A 23,849-nucleotide genomic window follows, 5' to 3' on the forward strand; every position below is an offset into this window, starting at 1 on the left:
AGTGACACCTCTTGCACTGAGATGCAGTGCCTTAGACCGCAACGTGTATGTGTGTTTACTATTTTGATTTATTTTTATTTGTATTTCACCTTTATTTAACCAGGTAGGCAAGTTGAGAACAAGTTCTCATTTACAATTGCGACCTGGCCAAGATAAAGCAAAGCAGTTCGACACATACAACGACACAGAGTTACACATGGAGTAAAACAAACATACAGTCAATAATACAGTATAAACAATACTATATACGATGTGAGCAAATGAGGTGAGATAAGGGAGGTAAAGGCAAAAAGGCCATGGTGGCAAAGTAAATACAATATAGCAAGTAAAACACTGGAATGGTAGTTTTGCAATGGGAGAATGTGCAAAGTAGAAATAAAAATAATGGGGTGCAAAGGAGCAAAATAAATAAATTAAATACAGTAGGGAAAGAGGTAGTTGTTTGGGCTAAATTATAGGTGGGCTATGTACAGGTGCAGTAATCTGTGAGCTGCTCTGACAGTTGGTGCTTAAAGCTAGTGAGGGAGATAAGTGTTTCCAGTTTCAGAGATTTTTGTAGTTCGTTCCAGTCATTGGCAGCAGAGAACTGGAAGGAGAGGCGGCCAAAGAAAGAATTGGTTTTGGGGGTGACTAGAGAGATATACCTGCTGGAGCGTGTGCAACAGGTGGGAGATGCAATGGTGACCAGCGACCTGAGATAAAGGGGGACTTTACCTAGCAGGGTCTTGTAGATGACATGGAGCCAGTGGGTTTGGCGACGAGTATGAAGCGAGGGCCAGCCAACGAGAGCGTACAGGTCGCAATGGTGGGTAGTATATGGGGCTTTGGTGACAAAACGGATGATTGACAGAGTCGAAAGCCTTGGCCAGATCAATGAATACGGCTGCACAGTAATGTTTCTTATCGATGGCGGTTAAGATATCATTTAGGACCTTGAGCGTGGCTGAGGTGCACCCATGACCAGCTCTGAAACCAGATTGCATAGCAGAGAAGGTATGGTGAGATTCGAAATGGTCGGTAATCTGTTTGTTGACTTGGCTTTTGAAGACCTTACAAAGGCATGGTAGGATAGATATAGGTCTGTAGCAGTTTGGGTCAAGAGCGTCACCCCCTTTGAAGAGGGGGATGACCGCAGCTGCTTTCCAATCTTTGGGAATCTCAGACGACACGAAAGAGAGGTTGAACAGGCTAGTAATAGGGGTGGCAACAATTTTGGCAGATAATTTTAGAAAGAAAGGGTCCAGATTGTCTAGCCCGGCTGATTTGTAGGGGTCCAGATTTTGCAGCTCATTCAGAACATCAGCTGAGCAGATTTGGGAGAAGGAGAAATGGGGAAGGCTTGGGCGAGTTGTTGTGGGGGGTGCAGTGCTGTTGACCGGGTTAGGAGTAGCCAGGTGGAAAGCATGGCTAGCCGTAGAACAATGCTTATTGAAATTCTCAATTATGGTGGATTTATCAGTGGTGACAGTGTTTCCTATCTTCAGTGGAGTGGGCAGCTGGGAGGAGGTGTTCTTATTCTCCATTGACTTTACAGTGTCCCAGAACTTTTTTGAGTTAGTGTTGCAGGAAGCAAATTTCTGCTTGAAAAAGCTAGCCTTGGCTTTTCTAACTGCCTGTGTATAATGGTTTCTAGCTTCCCTGAACAGCTGCATATCACGGGGGCTGTTCGATGCTAATGCAGAACGCCATAGGATGTTTTTGTGTTGGTTAAGGGCAGTCAGGTCTGGGGAGAAGTTAGGATGGATGGTTAGGATGATATCTATGAGGGTGCCCGTGTTTAAGGCTTTGGGGAGGTACCTGGTAGGTTCATTGATAATTTGTGTGAGGTTGAGGGCATCAAGTTTAGATTGTAGGATGGCTGGGGTGTTAAGCATGTTCCAGTTTAGGTCGCCTAGCAGCACAAGCTCTGAAGATAGATGGGGGGCAATCAGTTCACATATGGTGTCCAGAGCACAGCTGGGGGCAGAGGGTGGTCTATAGCAGGCGGCAACGGTGAGAGACTTGTTTTTAGAGAGGTGGATTTTCAAAAGTAGAAGTTCAAATTGTTTGGGTACAGACCTGGATAGTAGGACAGAACTCTGCAGGCTATCTTTGCAGTAGATTGCAACACCGCCCCCTTTGGCAGTTCTATCTTGTCTGAAAATGTTGTAGTTTGGAATTAAAATGTCTGAATTTTTGGTGGTCTTCCTAAGCCAGGATTCAGACACAGCTAGAACATCCGGGTTGGCAGAGTGTGCTAAAGCAGTGAATAGAACAAACTTAGGGAGGAGGCTTCTAATGTTAACATGCATGAAACCAAGGCTATTACGGTTACAGAAGTCGTCAAAAGAGAGCGCCTGGGGAATAGGAGTGGAGCTAGGCTGGGCCTGGATTCACCTCTACATCGCCAGAGGAACAGAGTAGGAGTAGAATACGGGTGCGGCTAAAAGCAATAAGAATTGGTCGTTTAGAATGTCTGGAACAGAGAGTAAAAGGAGGTTTCTGGGGGCGATAAAATAGCATCAAGGTATAATGTACAGACAAAGGTAAGGTAGGATGTGAATACAGTGGAGGTAAACCTAGGTATTGAGTGATGAAGAGAGAGATATTGTCTCTAGAAACATCATTGAAACCAGGAGATGTCATTGCATGTGTGGGTGGTGGAACTAATAGGTTGGATAAGGTATAACGAGCAGGACTAGAGGCTCTACAGTGAAATAAGCCAATAAACACTAACCAGAACAGCAATGGACAAGGCATATTGACATTAAGGAAAGGCATGCTCAGTCGAGTGATCAAAAGGGTCCAGTGAGTGGAGAGGTTGGTTGGGGGTCACGGCGATTTAGACAGCTAAATCGGTAGCAAGCTAGCATAGGAGCAAGCTAGCATAGGATGGAGGTCTGTTATTAGCCAACTCTTGCGTTCCGTCAGTAGATTAGTGGGTTTCCCTGTGGTAGAGGGGATTAATCCAAATCACACAACAACAACAAAAATAAAAACAATAGATATAGTTATAGAGGCCCAAGAAGAAAAATAAATACATAAAAAAAAATAAAAAATAAAAATAATTTTTTTTTTGTCAGATTGTCTATTCAGAGAGCAGCCGATAAGATAGCCAACGGCTAGCAGGCCGCAGATGGGCGCCCAGGCAACGTTGCGCCGGAGGAGCCAGCCGGACAATTCCCTCGGGTAGACAACGTCGGCAGTCCAGCTGTGAAGGCCCGGTGGGGCTCCGCGTAGGCAGCAAAACGGGTCCGGATAGGTGACTGCAGCCCAGGAGTGATTGATGGAACTCTTCAGCTGGCTAGCTCCGGAACAATTGATGTTAGCTCCGGAATCGACGAAAGCCGATAGTCACACGGATAGCAGCTAGCTAGCTGTGAGATCCAGGTATGGATGTCCAGAGCCAGCGGCCGAAATCCGGTATGTTCCGTTCCAAGCCGCGCTGTACTACAATGTACTACAATGCTTAAAAGACCGCTAAAATTGAAAACATCGGGTATCGTTTTTTACACACATTCTCATTGTGTACCAGCTCTGTTGACTGAACTGAAGCTTTGTGTCCATGGCAAAATAAATGTTTTTTTGCCACTGTGGAGAGGCATTGGGAAGTCAAGTGACCATGTATCTTTTCCCAGGTAGATAGTCCTACATAAAGGTGTGTGTGTTGACTATTCAGATCCACGGAAATCTCAGGTTGCGCATGGCGCACATATATAGAAAACAGAGCACACTTTCAACTGGTATTATTTTAGCCAACTATTTATCAGGTAAGTTAACTGAGAACACATTCTCATTTGCAGCAACAACTTGGGGAGAAAGGGGAGAAATGAGCCAATTGTAAACTGGGGATTATTAAGTGACTGTGATGGTTTGAGGTCCAGATTGATAATTTAGCCAGGACACCAGGGTTAATACCCCTACTCTTACGATAAGAGTCGTGGGATCTTTAATGACATCAGAGAGTCAGGACACCCGTTTAACATCCCCCATCACTGCCCTGGGGCATTGGGATATTTTTTTAGACCAGAGGAAAGAGTGCCTCCTACTGGCCCTCCAACACCACTTCCAGCAGCATCTGGTCTCCCATCCAGGAACTGACCAGGACCAACCCTGCTTAGCTTCAGAAGCAAGCCAGCAGTGGTATGCAGGGTGGTATGCTACTGGTTAATGGGAAAAGAACAAGCAAAAACTCCTTACAGAAATGTTGTAGCAGCCTACACCTAAACATTAGCGATCTGTCCAATTTGGTCAGGGGAAACGAAGCGGTAACGTTATATATTTATAGCCAAAGCCAATTTATTTGTGTTAATAGAATGTGAATGTGATCAAATTTGGTTTATATTCTAACTTTGGTTGGTAGGCTAACTAGGCCTTTTTTAATACAAAATGATTGACTGGAATTAATCACATCAACAAATAGTGATGACATAGACTGGACTGTGTTAATGTGCACCTGTAACTTTTGAATTACAGATGTAGCCTATATAGGCCTACATGACGCAGCCCCTGCTCCACCCTGTTAGTCCTATTGTCTCATCGCAGTTGTCTCTGTCTATAACAGAATTCCCCTGTAAGTCAAAACATTAACATTCCTATTATTGGGTTGCACTGGGGCTGTGACGGTCACAAAATTTTGTCAGCCGGTGATTGTCAAGGAAATAATTGTCAGTCTCTCGGTAAATGACCGTTAAATTAATATAAACACATTTAGTATCTCCTGGCTTCAACACATAATCTACAAGCCATTTAAAAAAGTCTAATAAATCCATGTAATATAGCCTACACCTTCACAATAAATCCATTATTTAGACCGGTCTAAAGAAGCATGATATGAAGAAAATGTAGTCTATTTCAGAAGAAAAGAATAGCATCCTCTGAGTTGTCCTGATGTGGCTATGCCAAATGGCTGTGGGCTACACTAGTTAATTTAGCAGACAAGATTTGCTCATAATTCTGTGGCATTATTTTTTTTAAATCTATTTTTTTTGTATGAAGAATACAATTGAACAAAGCTGAAAAAAATGGAAATATTTTCTCCAAATGATTTGAGGGAATGCTCACATGCGGCGATTCAGTATTGACCGGTTAACAAAGAAATATGTACTCCTATATGCTTAATTTATAGTTATTAATGCAACTTTAGTTTAGTAACTTTATGTTTTGATTTTTAATACATTGTAAAGCGGAATGATGAGACTAATGATGATTTGAAAAAAGTTACTTGAAAGTCATGAGCTCTGCTTTGTTTTTTGCGCAGGCTGTACACACTACATCAGTCACTTATTCACAATTTGACAAGCACTTGATAATGCCTCGAATATCATGGCAGCATCCTCATTGTGGCTGTAATGCACCCTAAAAAAATCCAGGCCTTTTGTGGCCTGGAGTGCAGCATTGTGCCCTTCTCCCTGAGTGTGCTGCGCAATTCGAACCACCTCCCACTCACATGGCTCTCAGTCAGGTGATAGGGTCTTTCTAACCGACTATAAGTGAAGACACACATCGGGGACGCCACTGTGTGCATATTGAAGAACTGTCCACATTTTACTTTACGTCAGCCAACAAGATGAGTAGGCCTAACGAACATCAAAAGCACTAACCTATGTCAACCTATCCTTCATAGTACAACAGTCGACCTATTCTGTGCAAGAAATAAATATTCCAAACATAGTCTGGGACAGTTGTGGGATGTGATTGATCCCAAATTAATACAACGACTACCATCAAAAAATACTTTTTATGCAATGTGGCTGACGCAACAGATCAGAACGTTTAGCTTAAAATGTTAAACTCTTAGGCTATTTCTTCACATTATAAGTGCAGCTATAAGCGCAAATGTTCCTTTAACGGAAAACACCATTATCAAAAGTGACCGCAAATGCAATTATGCATGTAATGCTTTTATTATAAAGGTGCTTTTTTATGGTGAAAATTATCTTCCCAAAACTAGAAACTCACGCTGCTAATGTATGCCAGTTAGGCTCTACACCACTTGTAAAGCGGATTAATGTGCTTAATTTTAATTAGTTATTTGGCCACTTCAGTTGTGATACAAACCTTATTAAAACACATATGCCTATGGGCTAGGCTACATGAGGTGTGCAACTATGATTAGAAAAAGTCACAAAAAAAGGCATTGTTTCTTATGCGGGTCATAATTCACATGTGATAATATATCATTCACAAATGATAGGCTAATATTGTCACCCATCAGACTATTTATTGATTTAATCTTGACTTTACATATACTAAATAATATACAGTACCAGTCAAAAGTTTGGACACACCTACTCATTCAAGGGTTTTTCTTTATTTTTACACATTGTAGAATAGTGAAGACATCAACTATGAAATAACACACACAGAATAATGTAGTAACCAAAAATGTGTTAAAAAAAATCAAAATATATTTTAGACTCTTCAAAGTAGCCACCCTTTGCCTTGATGACAGCTTTGCACACTCTTGGCATTCTCTCAACCAGCTTCACCTGGAATGCTTTTCCAACAGTCTTGAAAGAGTTCCCACATATGCTAAGCATTTTCCTTCACTCTGCATCCAACTTATTCCAAATCATCTCAATTGGGATGAGGTCGGGTGATTGTGGAGGCCGGGTCATCTGATGCAGCACTCCATCACTCTCCTTAGTCAAATAGTCCTTACACAGCCTGGAGGTGTGTTGGGTCATTGTTCTGTTGAAAAACAAATGATAGTCCCACTAAGTACAAACCAGCTGGGATGGCGTATCGCTGCAGAATGCTGTGGTAGCCATGCTGGTTAAGTGTGCCTTGAATTCAAAATTAATCACTGACACTGTCACAAGCAAGGCACCATCATACCTACTCCATGCTTCACGTTGGGAACCACACATGTGGAGATCTTCCGTTCACCTACTCTGCGTCTCACAAAGATACGGCGGTTGGAACCAAAAATCTCAAATATGGACTCATTTCCACTGGTCTAATGTCCATTGCTCGTGTTTCTTGGCATAAGCAAGTGTCTGCTTATTGGTGTCCTTTAGTTGTGTTTTTTGTTGTTGCAGCAATTCGACCATGAAGGCCTGACTCACCCAGTCTCCTCTGAACAGTTGATGTTCAGATTGGTCTGTTACTTTAACTCTGTGAAGCATTTATTTTGGCTGCAATTTCTGAGGCTGATAATTCCAATGAATTTATCCTCTGCAGCAGAGGTAACTTTGGGTCTTCCTTTCCTGTGGCGGTCCTCATGAGAGACAGTTTCATCGTAGCACTTGATGGTTTTTGCGAATGCAATTGAGGAAACTTTCAATGTTCTTGAAATGTTCCGGATTGACTGATCTTCATGTCTTAAAATATTGATGGACTGTTGTTTCTCTTTGCTTATTTGAGTTGTTCTTGCCATAATATGGACTTGGTCTCATGCCAGAATAATCAGAAACCTGGGCATGGAGCAGAGGCTTGCGCTGTTCAAGCTTAAAATTCCATTCTAGTTCTGTTTTCAAGTTTTTTTGACGTGCAACTCATGCTTGACAGCAGGCCTGACAGCCAATGATCCACTACATGGATAGCCACGCAAGCTTCACCCTCATGTCGGTTCTAACAAGATGGGTAGTGCTAGGTATCTACAGCCAATCCTGTGAGCTTCGATTGGTCAATAGCACCACAGCGCACGCAACAAAAGTTCAGCTTTTCCCAACTTTGGTCCCAACCTGTTCATGTTCCCTCACCCATGCTCGCATCAACCAACGGTCCCCCGCCCACTTCGCTTCCCCTTATTGAAAATGAATGGAGTTCTGTTGTTTCATCACCCCCAGCGTGCTAGATGGACTTCTGCTATGAGAGCAATAGGATAAAGTGACTTGCGCTCTGCTCACCCTGACCAAAATGTACGCTTTCATTGTAGCAGAAAAAAAAACTATAGATTTTGCAACACCCCAGTGTAGCTATGTTGGGCTACTGGAAAGGCAAAAAAAGAAGACCTAATGGGACAACAAGAGTGCAGTTTTAACTGGTCATGATCATGAGAAAGAAGTTGGCCCCACCTCTTTGTGACCTGTGGTGCCACCACATCTGCCCCTACAATAAATATGAAATGATTTGCCACTACCTGCTTCACAGTGATGACTTTTAAATATGTTTATAAATCAAACAAGGTCTTTTAACCTTGGTCTTTAAATTGATGGTATGAGAGATGACAGAGACCTTTTCTGCTGTAGAAGCTGGTCTCGCCTGTCTCTGCATCACGTAGTCCTACTGTACTGGCCTATGTCTCAGTGTCAGAGGTGAAATGGTGATCATGCCCAGAGCTATTTTAGGGTGGCTGCTCTGCAGTGAGTGAATCACATCAGCCAGGAGAGAGGATGGATGGCTAGGCTATATCTGCTGCCTGCCTGGCTGTGTGGCACTCCTCTGTAGTGAGATTACCAGGGTCAGTGAATTGGTCTGGGTGCAGGGCGGTGGGGGGAAGGGATGGGGAAACTGACTTATCTGCTTTCACTCTCACCTACGTCGCCGACTGTCCTTCAGTCACACAAAGTCAAAGTGAAGCAGTTGGCCAATCTAGCATTATCTACTGTTACTATCCCATCATTGCTACGTCTGCCACCACAATTGTCTTTCTTACCTGTACACAGAAGCTCTCCACCTGGCAAATCATTTGACGTCATGCAGATTACTGCTCATGTCCTATAAAGACAAAGTAGTATGGAGACTTGGTCTCCTACGTGTACACAGTAATCTACTCTTTTTTTCCTTTCAACATGACAATCTATCTTTGTAATGTGGTGAGCATAAGTACTGTTAGTACGAATATTAAATATCAGTACCTCTTCCCACCATTACTTCATTTCATTATATGCATGCTTTTCACCTCTTTTCCCCTCCTTTCTGTGTTGCAGGTAAGTTCAATAGCTATGTGACGCTGAAGGTGCAGAATGTCAAGAGCACCTCCATTACCGTGAGAGGGGACCAGCCATGCTGGGAGCAGGACTTCATGTTGTAAGTGACCAGTAACCACACACTTCTTAGACCTCTCTATTCCTGTCCTATGCACTCAGTCTTTGTTTATTTGGATCCCCAAATAATTTTGCAGTAGCTTCTCTTCCAGACATCCACAAAACACGACAAGTAACGGAACACTGATACACTGATACACAGGACAGTCACACACATTTTTAATACGAAGTGATAGGCCCCACAAGCTCACAGAACAGGATTGCTGAGTGCTGAAGCGTATAATGCGTAAAAATCGTCTGTCCTCAGTTGCAACACTCACTACTGAGTTCCAAACTGCCGCTGGAAGCAACATCAGCACAATAACTGTTCGGGAGCTTCCTGAAATGTGTTTCCATGGCCGAGCAGCCGCACACAAGCCTATGATTACCATGCGCAATACCAAGCGTCGGCTGGGGTGGTGTAAAGGTCGCCACCATAGGACTATGGATCGGTGGAAATGTGTACTCTGGAGTGATGAATCATGCTTAACCATCTGGCAGTCCGATGGATGAATCTGGGTTTGGCGGATCCTGTGAGAATGCTTCCTGCCCCAATGCATAGTGCCAACTTTAAAGTTTAGTAGAGGAGGAATAATGGTCTGGGGCTGTTTTTCATGTTTCGGGCTAGGCCCCTTAGTTCCAGTGAATGGAAATCTTAACGCTACAACATACAATGACATTCTAGACGATTCTGTGCTTCAAACTTTGCGGCGACAGTTTGGGGAAGGCCCTTTCCTGTTTCAGCATGACAAAGCCCCCGTGCATAAGGCGAAGTCCACACAAATGTTTTTTTCGAGATCGGTGTGGAAGAACTTGACTGGGCTGTACAGAGCCCTGACCTCAATCCCATCAAACACCTTTGGGATGAATTGGAACGCAGACTGCGAACCAGGCCTAATCGCCCAACATCAGTACCCGACCTCACTAATGCTCTTGCGGCTGAATTGAAGCAAGTCTCCTCAGCAATGTTCCAACATCTAGTGGAGAGCCTTCCCTGCTGTTATAGCAGCAAAGTGGGGACCAACTCCATATTAATGCCCATAATTTTGGAATGAGATGTTCAACAAGCAGGTGTCCACATACTTTTGGTCATGTAGTGTATGTCGTATAAGCCACAACATACTTGCTGTGTGTGGCGGATAGAATACCAGTAGTCTGTCTGGAGGCTCTGTAAGTGTCAAGTGTCACATTTTCATACAGTGTCAACATAGAATCAGGTAACATCAGGTTTGTTTTGTTTAAATGATGATCAGAGAGGAACGATGAAGGGAGGGTCTATGGCTCTGAGCTCAACAGACTTATTGTAACAGTACAGTATATCCTCCATGCTCAGCCACTAACACCTTTATTTGATTAAGGCTGACTGTCTTTTGGAATTATGCAGCAGACGCAACCACCTGAGTACTCTTCCACTCAGACAGGTGAGAGCAGGGCAGCTAGTCTGCCTCTGGTGCTAATGCTATGTAGCTACAGTTCAGGTTTATGATTTTCAGACAGTAATATGTGAGAGCAGGCCACAGTCGGGGATTTCCAGGAATGTTTTGTCCCCGTTGTTGCCTGCCAGGTGGGTTGTTGTTTCGGGAAAATTAGCTTACCTTTTCTCACAACTATTCACTTCCTCATGGTTACTCATCTAATTTCCTCTTTTCAGTGTTCCGTATGTAGGCTGGGCAGTTTTTAGCTCTAGGCTTACTCCTGTGTGTGCGCATCTGTGTATGCAATTTTTATGATATTTTTCCACATCTGTTTCAAGGATGTTTCTGAGTGTAAATGCTTGGTTCTGTAGTACTGTTCATGAAACACAATGCATTAGCACTTGTCAGCGAGTCTGAAGTTTACTGTTAACTTGAAACTGGCTCTGCTGGATTTCTTTCTTCTCCAATGACGTGTTTCCTTGCCAGAAAGCTGTAGCCTGTTGGTTCTGTGGGTCAACCTTTTATGTAACAGATTCACATAATTGATTTTGATTGCATACTATGTAATTGACTCACAGAGTACTTAAGTGGATGGATGCACCTTTCTCCTCTTAATGAGATAGCAGATTGCCAAATGGTATTTTGGTTTGTCAGGCCAGGCTTCTGTTTCTATGCTAGCCAGAGGGCCTTGGAGACTAGAGTCCAGTCCAGACTACAATTTCCTTGTGAGATAATGGCCATCCCCACCAAGAGACCGGCTCAGGCCACCAGGGCTGACAGAAAACGGGAATGTAGCGAAAGCTATGGATCAATATATACACCGTACACCCCAGCTCACCTTATTTCTAGAGCTGTTTCCATAGCTCCTGTGCTATGCTGCTCAGTCATTAGAGACAGGATATTGTTCTTTAGGGATACAAATACAACGCTGGGGGTGTTTTGTGTTCACTGCTAGAGCTTAGCCTATGTAATGTTTAAGAGCCTTCATGAGATTGTCTCATTGAACTGATGGCTTATGTTTACACTGAATGTGATGGTGTTGTCTTTGATTGTGTTGTCTCTCACTGTTTCCGCAACAGGGTGCTCCAGGAAGTGACATAGAGGAGAGCCTTAATGTTTCTGTGCTTGAATTTAAAAATAGATATATATATTTCACCTTTATTTAACCAGGTAGGCCAGTTGAGAACAAGTTCTCATTTACAACAGCGACCTGGCCAAGATAAAGCAAAGCAGTGCGACACAAACAACAACACAGAGTTATACATGGTATAAACAACCGTACAGTCAAAAACACAATAGAAAAATCTATATACAGTCTGTGCAAATGTGGTAAGATTAGGGAGGTAAGGCCATGGTGGCGAAATAATTACAATTTAGCAATTAAACACTGGAGTGATAGATGTGCAGAAGATGAATGTGCAAGTAGGGATACTGGGGTGCAAAGGAGCAAAAAAATAAATGACAACATGGGGATGAGGTAGTTGGGTGGGCTATGTACGAATGGGCTGTGTAAAGGTGTAATGATCGCTAAGCTGCTCTGACAGCTGACGCTTAAAGTTAGTGTGGGAGATATGACTCCAGCTTCAGTGATTTTTGCAATTCGTTCCAGTCATTGGCAGCAGAGAACTGGAATGAAAGGCGGCCAAAGGAGGAGTTGGCTTTGGGGATGACAAGTGAAATATACCTGCTGGAGCGCATGCTACGGGTGGGTGCTGCTATGGTGACCAGTGAGCTGAGATAAGGTGGAGTTTTACCTAGCAAAGACTTATAGATGACCTGTAGCCAGTGGGTTTGGCGATGAATATGAAGCGAGGGCCAGCCAACGAGAGTATACAGGTCGCAGTGGTGGGTAGTACATGTGGTTTTGGTGACAAAATGGATGGCACTGCGATAGACTACATCCAATTTGCTGAGTAGCGTGTTGGAGGCTATTTTGTAAATGACATCGCCGAAGTCAAGGATCGGGAGGATAGTCAGTTTTACGAGGGTATGCTAGGCAGCATGAGTGAAGGATGCTTTGTTGTGAAATGATGCTTTGTTTCTATATTTAATTTTGTATTGGAGATGCTTAATGTGAGTCTGGAAGGAGAGTTTACAGTCTAACCAGACACCTAAGTATTTGTAGTTGTCCACATATTCTAAGTCAGAAACTGTCCAGAGTAGTGATGCTAGACGGGCGGGCGGGTGCGGGCAGCGATTGGTTGAAGAGCATACATTTAGTTTTACTTGCATTTAAGAGCAGTTGGAGGCCACTGAAGGAGTATTGTATGGCATTGAAGCTTGTCTGGAGGTTTGTTAACACAGTGTCCAAAGAAGGGCCAGAAGAATACAGAATGGTGTCGTCTGCATAGAGATGGATCAGAGAATCACCAGCAGCAAGAGCGACATCATGGATGTATACAGAGAAAAGAGTCGGCCCGAGAATTGAACCCTGTAGCACCCCCATAGAGACTGCCAGAGGTCCGGACAACAGGCCCTCCGATTTGACACACTGAACTCTATCTGATAAGTAGTTAGTGAACCAGGCGAGGCAGTAATTTGTGAAACTAAGGCTGTTGAGTCTTGTCGATAAGAATGCAGTGATTGACAGAGTCGAAAGCCTTGGCCAGGTCGTTGAAGACGGCTGCACAGTATTGTCTTTTATCGATGGCGGTTATGATATCGCTTAGGACCTTGAGCGTGGCTGAGGTACACCCATGACCCGCTCGGAAACCAGATTGCATGGCGGAGAAGGTACAGTTGGTTTCGAAATGGTCGGTGATCTGTTTAACTTGTCTTTGGAAGACATTAGAAAGGCAGGGTAGGATAGATATAGGTCTGTAACAGTTTGGGTCTAGAGTGTCTCCCCCTTTGAAGAGGGGGATGACTGCGGCAGCTTTCCAGTCTTTAGGGATCTCGGACGATACGAAAGAGAGGTTGAACAGACTAGTAATAGGGGTTGCAACAATTGCGGCGGATAATTTTAGAGGGTCCAGATTGTCTAACCCAGCTGATTTGTAGGGGTCCAGATTTTGCAGCTCTTTCAGAACATCAGCTATCTGTATTTGGGTGAAGGAGAAATGGAGGAGGCTTGGGCAAGATGCTGTGGGGTTGCAGAGCTGTTGACCGGGGTAGGGGTAGCCAGGTGGAAAGCATGGCCAGCCATAGAAAAATGGTTGAATGAAGCCTCAAAACACTCATCTGGTTGCCATGGAGACAATCAGTTAGGCATTACTCCATCCTACCCCTGCTTTTTGAGTGTCTTTTAGAAAGTAATGGGAAAAATAATAAATGCAGTAGAATACAAGGTGTTCTGTGTAGTGCTTATTTTCAAGCGTTTTCCAAAGCCTTTGTGTCCCTGTGCTGCAGGAGCCTGTTCATTCCCATCTCACTCCACAAACAATGGGGAGCTCAAATGGAACATTATTTAATCAATCAATCAAATGTATTTATAAAACCCTTTTTACATCAGCCAATGTCACAAAGTGCTGTACAGAAACCCAGCCTAAAACCCAAACAGCAAGCAATGCAGATGTAGAAGCATGGTGGCTAGGAAAAACTCCCTAGAAAGGCTGGAACCTAGGAAGAAACATAGAGAGGAACCAGGCTCTGAGGGGTGGCCAGTCCTCTTCTGGCTGTGCCGTGTGGAGATTATAGATGTTCAAACGTTCATAGATGACCAGCAGGGTCAGATAATAATAATCACTGTGGTTGTAGAGGGTGCAACAGGTCAGTACAGTACCTCAGGAGAAAATGTCAGTTGGCTTTTCATAGCCGATCATTCAGAGTAATAGACAGCAGGTGCGGTAGAGAGAGAGTCCAAAAAAGCAGGTCTGGGATAAGGTAGCTCAATACATAGTGAATGAAACCATTATACATTTATTAGACAATCACTGTGTCGCTGTCTTTCTACTGATCTCTATCTCTCTATTAATGGATTTTTGAATGCTGTTTTCATGGTGGAGTGGGTCTATGGGTTCTTTAATTTGTGTTTCCATGATGCGGAACGATAGAGAGAGCTCAAAGTGAAGTCGGTGTGTGTGATTGATCAAAAAGAGTCTTGGTTTAATATTTTTTAGGAAATGTTAAAAATGGTTTACTCATTCTTTTTATATTTGTTTTATAAAAGTACTATATGACTGTAAGCAGTTTATACAAGTACATGTTTACATTCACTGTGGCCACGTAAGAGCCAAAGAGATGTGAAGGTGATTGGTCTGCTCATTACAGTAATAGTGTTGTCTTCATTTGGTACATCGCCTTTAGTGTTAGTTGTTTAGAATATTTTTGTTTGCACCTGGGCTCGCTCTTACTGCCACCTTTACTGAGGGCAGTGCACTTTTGATAAGTATCTCTTCTCTCATCTTCCTTTTGAAGTGCCGCAAATGAGATGAAGAAATTATGAGCAGTGGTCGCTTTCAAGTGAGATGCTCTTTTGTTGTCAGCAAGCTGTATTTGCATCCTTTTCAAATGGCAAATTAAGGATGGAAGGCATCACGACATCTGACATGATGCATAGGCCTAATCAAAGACCAAGGGATCAGTGAACAGCCAGACGGCGCTTAGCCATAGTTTCTGTAATAATTATTTCAATGTCATGGAGGTGACTCAACACATAGTGAATGAAACCATTATACATTTGTTAGACAATCACTGTGTCGCTTTCTTTCTACTGATCTGTCGCTCTATTAAACTGTGTGTCTGTATTGAATGAGAGTTGATTATGACCCCCTCTCCTTTATTGCCTCTCTCTCCTGTTTTTCCAGTGAGATCAACTGTTTGGACCTGGGCCTCATTGTGGAGGTGTGGAACAAAGGCCTTATCTGGGACACCATGCTGGGGACTGCCTGGATCCCCCTCAAGAGCATCCGCCAGTCAGAGGAGGTGAGAGGGGCAGATGATGCACTCATACAACGTTACACACCACCAACACAACTGGCCAAAACATTTAGAGAACACACATCCAGCTCCGATGTTGAAAACCAACATTTACAACACACAGTTCAAATGTTATATAAAACATGTACAGAGTAGTTTGGGCACTGGTTCACCTCCCAGTTAGTTTCTGGTCTCTCTGTCTATGACCTCGGACCTAGCCCTTTCTCTTCCCTCAGGAGGGCTCAGGGGACTGGACCTTCCTGGATGCTGAGGTTTTGATGAAGGCTGATGAGATCTACGGCACCAAGAACCCAACACACCACCAGGTTCTTCTGGACTCCCACTTTGAGCTGCCCTTTGGTAAAATGTTATATTGATCACAATGTTTCTGTTGGGCACTTAGCTTCCCATAGGATATCTATTTTATATCATATGTTATCTCTTTAAATGTTTTTGTTGATTCTGTACTGTGTACCAGGGTCCATTGTCCATCAAACTGTGTCTACAGTTACAGTAGCTACAGTTGGTATGGTGTATGATGCTGAAATGTTATAGGTCTGTTTTTGTAGATGGAACATGTATAGGGCACAATACAGTAATGATTATACAGTAGTAGCCTTCTCCAGTGACCTGTGCTTTAACATATGCCACCACACCTGATAGGGATTGGTTGAAATCCCAGCAGGTTGCGTAGCGAACAGTTATGTAATTTACGGATCACTTTCTACATCGCTGTCCCTTAACTTTGCCAGTATTGGTGTCGGTGTGCATAAAATCACATGTTTTTTGTCACATGCGCTGAATACAGCAGGTGTAGACCTTACCGTGAAATGCTTACTTACATGCCCTTAACCAAAAATGCAGTTTAAGAAAATATTTACTAAATAAACGAAAGTAAAACATAAAAAAAGGCCTCCTGAGTGGTGCTGTGGTCTAAGGCACTGCATCTCAGTTCTAGCTGCGTTACTACAGATCCTGGTTCGATTCCAGCTGTGTGCCAGCCTTGTCCCATCATGCACTAGCAACTCCTGTGGTGGGCCGGGTCGCATGCATGCTGACACGGTCGCCAGGTGTACTGGGTTTTCTCCGACACACTGGCTTCCAGGTTAAGCGTGCATTTTTTAAAGAAGCACTGCAGCTTGGCAGGGTTGTGTTTTGGAGGATGCACGGCTCTCGACCTTCGCCTCTCCCGAGTCAGTACGGGAGTTGTAGCGATGGAACAAGACTGTAACTACCAATTGGGGAGAAAAATTGTTACTTTTTATGTCAAATAAATCAATCAATCAAAAACTGTGCTTGGCCACACAGTCATGGGTGAACAGGGAGTACAGGAGGGGACTAAACAAGATCAATAAGTTAAAAGTGTTTGTCTATGAGAGGGACTAGAGCAGCTTTCAGGTATTTAAGGGCAGGCCTTTGAAGGTAGCGGTAGGGAAGGGAGGCTGTGTGTTTGTCTGGGTTCTGTGTACCACTGATCCCATTCTTTCACCAGGACAGGGGTTTGGTTTCATCTGCCTTTGAACCTCTGGCGTATTTGTGTTCAGCTCTCTTTAAAGTCCAGGATTTCCCCTAGAATTGTTTAAAAAAAATCTATTGCTGTAAATGAATATAGGGGAATGATAAATTAATATAGGCTAAATGTTGAATTAATATAGGGGAAACACTTTAATGTCCAGTGTCTCTCTGTAAAGGATCATGGGACATCAGGTCACAGGGAGGGAGAGGGGGTCTGCTCTAACAGACCAGTGGTTTGGTAGGAGGCATCAATGTATAATTTACCTGTCTGCACATTTTTGTCAGTTGTTAGGCTGGTAATGTCATCAAGTTAAGGTTTGCACAGTTTTGCAGTCTCTAGAAGTCTATTTCTCTGCGCTTATGTCACTGTGAAGTTCTATCCCTGTCAGTACTAACGTCATTGTCTTGTGCTCTTCTGTGCAATCATTTGCATCTGTCATGACAAACATTACTACAGTGGAGCCCTGTCATTCATGGTCCCTGTCCCCCAACAGTACAGTTTCAGGGCATAGCCAACTATTTTTAATGTCTCTTTCCTAAGTGGCTCATTATATATTTAAAAGGACCATGAATATATAATAGCAGCATGTTGGAGAGTGGATGGTTTAGGATGGTATGGGGTAGGGAAGGATGCAGCTCACCAGTCATCCCACTCTGTGTGTGTACTCCCCTCTCTATCAGACATCCCAGATGACGAGGCGCAGTACTGGACCGGCAAGCTGGATCGCATCAACACTATGAGGATCTATGATGAGGTAAGGCCTACCCTACATGCTAAGGCGCTATTTCACCAGGAACATGTATGTCAAAAATGTAGCAACAAATTCTACCTATTTATATTTCAAGCAGTTACAGAGGTGAAGTATTTTCGAAAATACCCTCTCTATGTTTACAAATTGTAAAGTTCCCAGTACAATGCGGTTGAATATTTTGTAACCTTATCTCCAGATTACACTTGGCTCTCTGCATTCACTAGCACACGGTAAAATACATGGAAATGGAAGATGCGACTAACCCTGTTGTCATTTGACATTTTCCACACCTCGCTTTTGCATGTCACAGAAAACTCTGGTTAGGTACTGTATTGACATGAGCGTGTGTTTATCACTGTGTGCTCTGAAGTGATAACGTAGATGGTAGGTCGAACTATTGCATGCAGTGGCATTGAAGTCATGGTGGTGATGACAATATTATGACAAATGCAGGAGTTTGAGTTTGGTGTTGAGGATGATGATTTTGTTTTTGTGTATTATGATGGTCAGAGGTCACAATTCTTGTTGTCTCCTTTCCTCTCTCTGGTACCCTCTGCAGGATGAGGTCCAGAGACGCCTCATGCCTCCCGCTGCCTCCCAATGCTGTGAGTGGGACTGACTTCCACTCCATAATATCCCACTAGATGGAGCTCTCTCATCAGCCTTGGCTCCCTCTGTCTTCCATTAGTTTGGCCTTTTTATGTTATTTATTTCCTTGTCCTATTCCTGAGTTATGTGTAAATCTCCTAGCTCAGAGTTGACATCAAGTAAGCCTTTTATCCAATCTTAATTTTCCAGAACAGTCACTACTTATCCAAAGTTATGAAGAATGTCAACACAGGGATGCCACGTTCATGCATGTCTGCTAGTGGTGTCTCTGTTTGTCCACTGTGTATGTTATGGTCATAATTCCCCCTCCCACGTCAGGCACTGTTTTTGCATACTCTCCACTACCTCTCACTTCTCCGCCAACACCCTCACCAGGCAACTATTTTGGATGGACTGACACACTGAGTATGTAATACACAGTCTTTTTCTGATGAATTCTAAACCTTCCCAAAGCTTCACCTTGGCCAATCCTCAATGCTTTGTGCATGTTTTCCAGCACCAACAATAGTCGCTACAGCCAGGGGAAATATCCCCCAGCCCCACCTCATCGCACTACACCTCATGCCATCTGAGTTTCATCATCTATATCAATTTCCCCACAGGACATGGAAACACAAATCTGGTTATTATTACTACTTCTATGGAAACATAACTGGACAATAGCAGTTAGGCCTAGATCTATGTTTTTGTAGTCAGCGGGTGACCTTGATAAAGCATAGTGGCAGTTGACTTCCTGAACAGATGTCTGTGAGATGCAACCGCACGGTTTGCCAGCCTGTGTTCAGGTGTCACCTTGACAACTTGTTTTCCCCTCTGATTTTTAGAGATGCTAACAATACATCAGTTTGTCCTGAGCTATCTATTTATCTCACATATACGTCTGGAGCGATAAGGCCTATGTCCCCTTAAGCAGGCCACTCAGGAACTGTCTCAGGACCTGTCAGGACCTGTCTGATGCCAAAATTGAGTCTGGGTCACTAAGGAGAGAGAATTCCCTTATGTCAACATTGCAATTGAGTTACTTAACGCAGTCATTTTGGAATATCACTTTTTGACTGGAGTGTCCATTTTTGGCTGTATTTAAAGCAGGAATCCTTAATTGAAACAAAGCTGTCACCCGCCTGTGTTTTTGGTAAAAAGCTGAGGAATGGGGCTAGAGAAATGTAACCACTCAAATTCATAGACAGAGTTATGTATTTAAAAAAAAAAAAAATGAAAACGGTAACCTTTATTTAACTAGCCAAGTCAGGAACAAAATCTTATTTACAATGACATATGCAAGGACTGACAGTCCATGATGTCAAATTGATAGTTTTAACCATGTTTTGAGGATATGCTTTGTTTGTTTACAAACATTTGAGTATAACAAGCTTATATTTTGGGTTCTGATGTGGTATGACAGTTAATCTAAGCTCAGGTGGCATTTATAAATTACTGTGCCTTCAGAAAGTATTCAGACCTCTTGACTTTTTCCACATTTTGTTACAGCCTTGTTTTAAATTAGAAAAAATAGAAAATAATCCTCAGCAATCGACACACAATACCCCATAATGACAAAGCGAAAACAGTTTTTTGGAATTTTTGCAAATTTATCAACAACATAAATATTCAGGCCCTTTGCTATGAGACTCAAAATTGAGCTCAAGTGTATTCTGTTTCCATTGATCATCCTTGATGTTTCTACATCTCGATTAGAGGCCACCTGTGGTGAATTCAATTGATTGGACATGATTTGGAAAGGCACACCTGACTATATAATGTCCCACAGTTGACAGTGCATGTCAGGGCAAAAACAAACCATGAAGTCGAAGGAGTTGTCCGTAGAGCGCCGAGACTGGATTGTGTCGAGGCACAGATCTGGGGAAGGGTACCAATTTTTTTTTGCAGCATTTCATGCCCCCCCCCCCCCCCCCACACCCCACCCGGTAGCTTCCATCATTCTTAAATGGAAGAAGTTTGGAACCATCAAGAGTCTTCCTAGATCTGGCAACCCAGGCAAACTGAGCAATCAGGGGAGAAGGGCCTTGGTCAGGGAGGTGACCAAGATCCTGATGGTCACTCTGACAGAGCTCTGGAGTTCCTCTGTGGAGATTGGAGAACCTTCCAGAAGGAAAACCATCTCTGCAGCACTCCACCAATCATGAATTTATGGTAGAGGGGCCAGAAGGAAGCCACTCCTCAGTAAAAGGCACATGACAGCCTGCTTGGAGTTTGCCAAAAGGCACCTAAAGGACTCTCAGACCATGAGAATGGTCTCTTTGAATGAACTCTTTGGCCTGAATGCCAAGCGTCACATCCGGAGGAAACTTGGCACCATCCCTACGGTGAAGCATGGTGGTGGCAGCATCATGTTGTGGGGATGTTTTTCAGCGGCAGGGACTGGGAGTCTAGTCAGGATTGAGGGAAAGATGAACAGAGCAAAGTACAGAGAGATCCTTGATGAAAATTTGTTCTTAGGACCTCAGACTGGGGTTGAAGGTTCACCTTCCAACAAGACAATGACCCTAAGCACACTGCCAAGACACCGCAGGAGTGGCTTCTGGACAAGTCTGAATGTCCTTGAGTGGCCCAGTCAGAGCCCGGAGTTGAACGCGATCGAACATCTCTGGAGAGACCTGAAAATAGCTGTGCAGCAACGCTCCCCATCCAACCTGACAGAGCTTGAGAGGATCTGCAGAGAAGAATGGGAGAAACTCCCCAAATACAGGTGTGCCAAGCTTGTATCGTCATACCCAAGAAGATTCGAGGCTGTAATCGCTGCCAAAGGTGCTTCAACAAAGTACAAGGTCTGAATACTCATGTAAATGTAATATTTCAGTGTTTAGCTAAATAAATTAGCAAACTTTTTTTTTTAACTGTTTGTACTTAGTCCCCCCCCCCCCCCCCCCCCCCCTATCAATGTAATGATTTTTAGAATAAGGCTGTAATGTAACAAAATGTGGAAAAAGTCAAGGGTTCAGAATACTTTCCTTAAAAATTAAAAATGGATGTAGCAACTAAGGGTTCTACCTTTAATGGCCTATATATTCACATGCATCACTTTCCCCTTCTCACTGAAGTTTTTTTGCATTCAAAAGTGCATGACCCTTGCCCTCCTTACCTCCCTCTTACCTGATCATTCCTGACCTCAGTGTATAGAATGGAGATTCTGTAGTCATTTTAGCAGTTTGAGGATGTAGAGGTCTCTAGATGTTCTGTGTTGTGGAGCTTGTCCTGTTGTCCCTCTACAGCCCTGGATGACCATGACAGTGCAGTGGACGACCGGGACAGTGACTACCGCAGTGAGACCAGCAACAGCTTGCCCCCGCGCTACCATACTACGGCCCAGCCCAACTCCTCCATGCACCAGTACCCCATGGGCCCCCAGCTCCAGAACCACCTGGACTCCTGCACAGACTCCATGCACAGCTTTGACATGGACTACAGAGACCACCGCGGGAGCAGGTAGAGGTTCTGAATAACACACACAAACATACAGGACATGCCCCTACACAGAAAACAAAGACACATGCAAAATACAAATTCAGCCATTAAAGATGGCACACCTCACGTATACTACAGTCATACATATTGACACACAGTGAAGAAGAGTTAAGACATGAATAGAGTTTTTGAAGTGCAGTCATTTATTTTCTGTTGGTTTGTTCTGATGGCTTGATTTTCACGTAGAAAACTATTAAATGATTATATTGCAAATAAACCCAGTTAACTGAGGGCCTGAGGCTTAGCTCTTTTGTTTCTTGGAGGGTGTCCCTCTTTCAGATGATTTGGGGACATCCACCCTCCTGGTACAGAATGACAGAATCAAGCATCAGAATACAAGCACATTTCTCAAGTAAGGTTGGCAGCTTTAAATCTAGTCAGGTTATGTTTATTTGTTGCTGACACATCCTTTAACACAGCATAAGAAGGAGGTTAACAATGTCACCTGCTTGAATAATATAAATAGTTCCCCCGAAGGAGTGATTCTTCAATCTAATAATGTTGTGGGCAACAGTGCAAGTTAACCCAATAGATATTGAATTATGTATATAATTGGATCTAGTATAGAATTTGTATAGAATTTTTATCTAGTTAATAGAATATATATTTGTTATTAACATGCAGTGCCTTCAGAAAGTATACCCCTTGACTTATTCCACAATGTGTTGTTTCAGCCTCAATTCAAAATGGATTACATTGATTTTTTTTCTCATCCATCTACACCAATAATACATAATGACAAAGTGAAAAAGTTTTTTGAAATGTTTGCAAATTTATTGAAAATTAAGTATAGAGGTATATATCTCATTTACATAAGTATACACAACCCTGTGTTAAAACATGCTGGAATCACCTATGGCAGCGATTATAGCTGTGAGGCTTTTTGGGTCTCTAAGTGCTTTGCACACCTGGATTGTACAATATTTGCACATTATTCTTTTCAAAATTCTTCAAGCTCTGTTGAATTGGTTGTTGATCATTGCTAGACAGCCATTTTCAAGTATTGCCATAGATTTTCAAGCAGATTTAAGTCCAAACTCTAACTTGGCCACTCAGAAACATTCACTGTCTTCTTGGTAAGCAGCTCCAGTGTAGATTTGGCCTTGTGTTTTAGGTTGTCTTGCTGAAAGGTGAATTTATCTCCTAGTGTCTGTTAGACAGAAGACTGATTTTCCTCTAGGATTTTGACTGTGCTTTGCTCCATTACACTTCTTTTTTGTCCTGAAAAACTCCCCAGTCCTTAACAATTACAACCATGCCCATAACATGATGCAGCCACGACTATGCTTGAAAATATGGAGAGTGATACTCAGTAATGTGTTTTATTGGATTTGCCCCAAACATACTGTGCATTCAGAAAGTATTCAGACCCCTTGACTTTTTCCCCATGTGTTACATTACAGCCTTATTCTAAAATGGATTAAATAGTTTTTTTCCCTCATCAATCTACAGACAATACGACATAATGACAAGCAACCTGTTGAAGCAACCTGTTGAAGCAATATCTGCACAGTTATTTTCACGTCTCTCCAGAAATGTTCGATTGGGTTCATGTCCGGGCTCTGGCTGGGCCACTCAAGGACATTGAGACTTGTCCCGAAGCCACTCCTGCGTTATCTTGGCTGTGTGCTTAAGGTTGTTGTGCTGTTAAAAGGTGAACCTTCGCCCCAGTCTGAGGTCCTGAGCGCTCTTGAGCAGATTTGATCAAGGATCTCTCTGTACTTTGCTCTGTTCATCTTTCCCTCGATCCTGACTAGTCTCTCAGTCCCTGCCGCTGAAAAACATCCCCACAGCATGATGCTGCCACCACCATGCTTCACCGTAGGGATGGTGCCAGGTTCCTTCCAGACGTGACGCTTGGCATTCAGGCCAAAGAGTTCAATCTTGGTTTCGTCAGACTAGAGAATCTTGTTTCTCATGGTCTGAGAGTCCTTTAGGTGCCTTTTGGCTAACTCCAAGCAGGCTGTCATGTGCCTTTTACTGAGGAGTGGATTCTGTCTGGACACTCTACCATAAAGGCCTGATTTTGGTAGAGTGCTGCAGAGATGGCTGTCCTTCTGGAAGGTTCTCCCATCTCTACAGAGGAACTCTGGAGCTCTGTCAGAGTGACCATCGGGTTCTTGGTCACCTCCCTGACCAAGGCCCTTCTCCCCTGATTGTTAAGTTTGGCTGGGCGGCCAGCTATAGGAAGAGTCTTGGTAGTTCCAAACTTCTTTCATTTAAGAGTGATGGCAGCCCCTGTGTTCTTTTGGACCTTTTAATGCTGC

General features: G+C 43.3%; 1 protein-coding gene across 4 annotated transcripts in view; it reads left to right on the plus strand.

Moving 5' to 3' along the window:
- LOC110509879 (protein unc-13 homolog B) overlaps window positions 1–23,849 on the plus strand; it is a 129,791-nt gene that overhangs the window by 22,399 nt on the left and 83,543 nt on the right. For all 4 annotated transcript variants that reach the window (XM_036967423.1, XM_036967424.1, XM_021591059.2 and 1 more), the window contains exons 3-8: window positions 8,856–8,955; window positions 15,112–15,229; window positions 15,460–15,583; window positions 17,420–17,493; window positions 18,050–18,095; window positions 21,330–21,543. In XM_036967423.1, the coding sequence (XP_036823318.1) occupies window positions 8,856–8,955; window positions 15,112–15,229; window positions 15,460–15,583; window positions 17,420–17,493; window positions 18,050–18,095; window positions 21,330–21,543 (676 nt within the window). The remainder of the gene's footprint in view (window positions 1–8,855; window positions 8,956–15,111; window positions 15,230–15,459; window positions 15,584–17,419; window positions 17,494–18,049; window positions 18,096–21,329; window positions 21,544–23,849) is intronic.

Source organism: Oncorhynchus mykiss, chromosome Y (genome assembly GCF_013265735.2).
Source record: "Oncorhynchus mykiss isolate Arlee chromosome Y, USDA_OmykA_1.1, whole genome shotgun sequence".
Classification (NCBI taxonomy): Eukaryota; Metazoa; Chordata; class Actinopteri; order Salmoniformes; family Salmonidae; genus Oncorhynchus; species Oncorhynchus mykiss.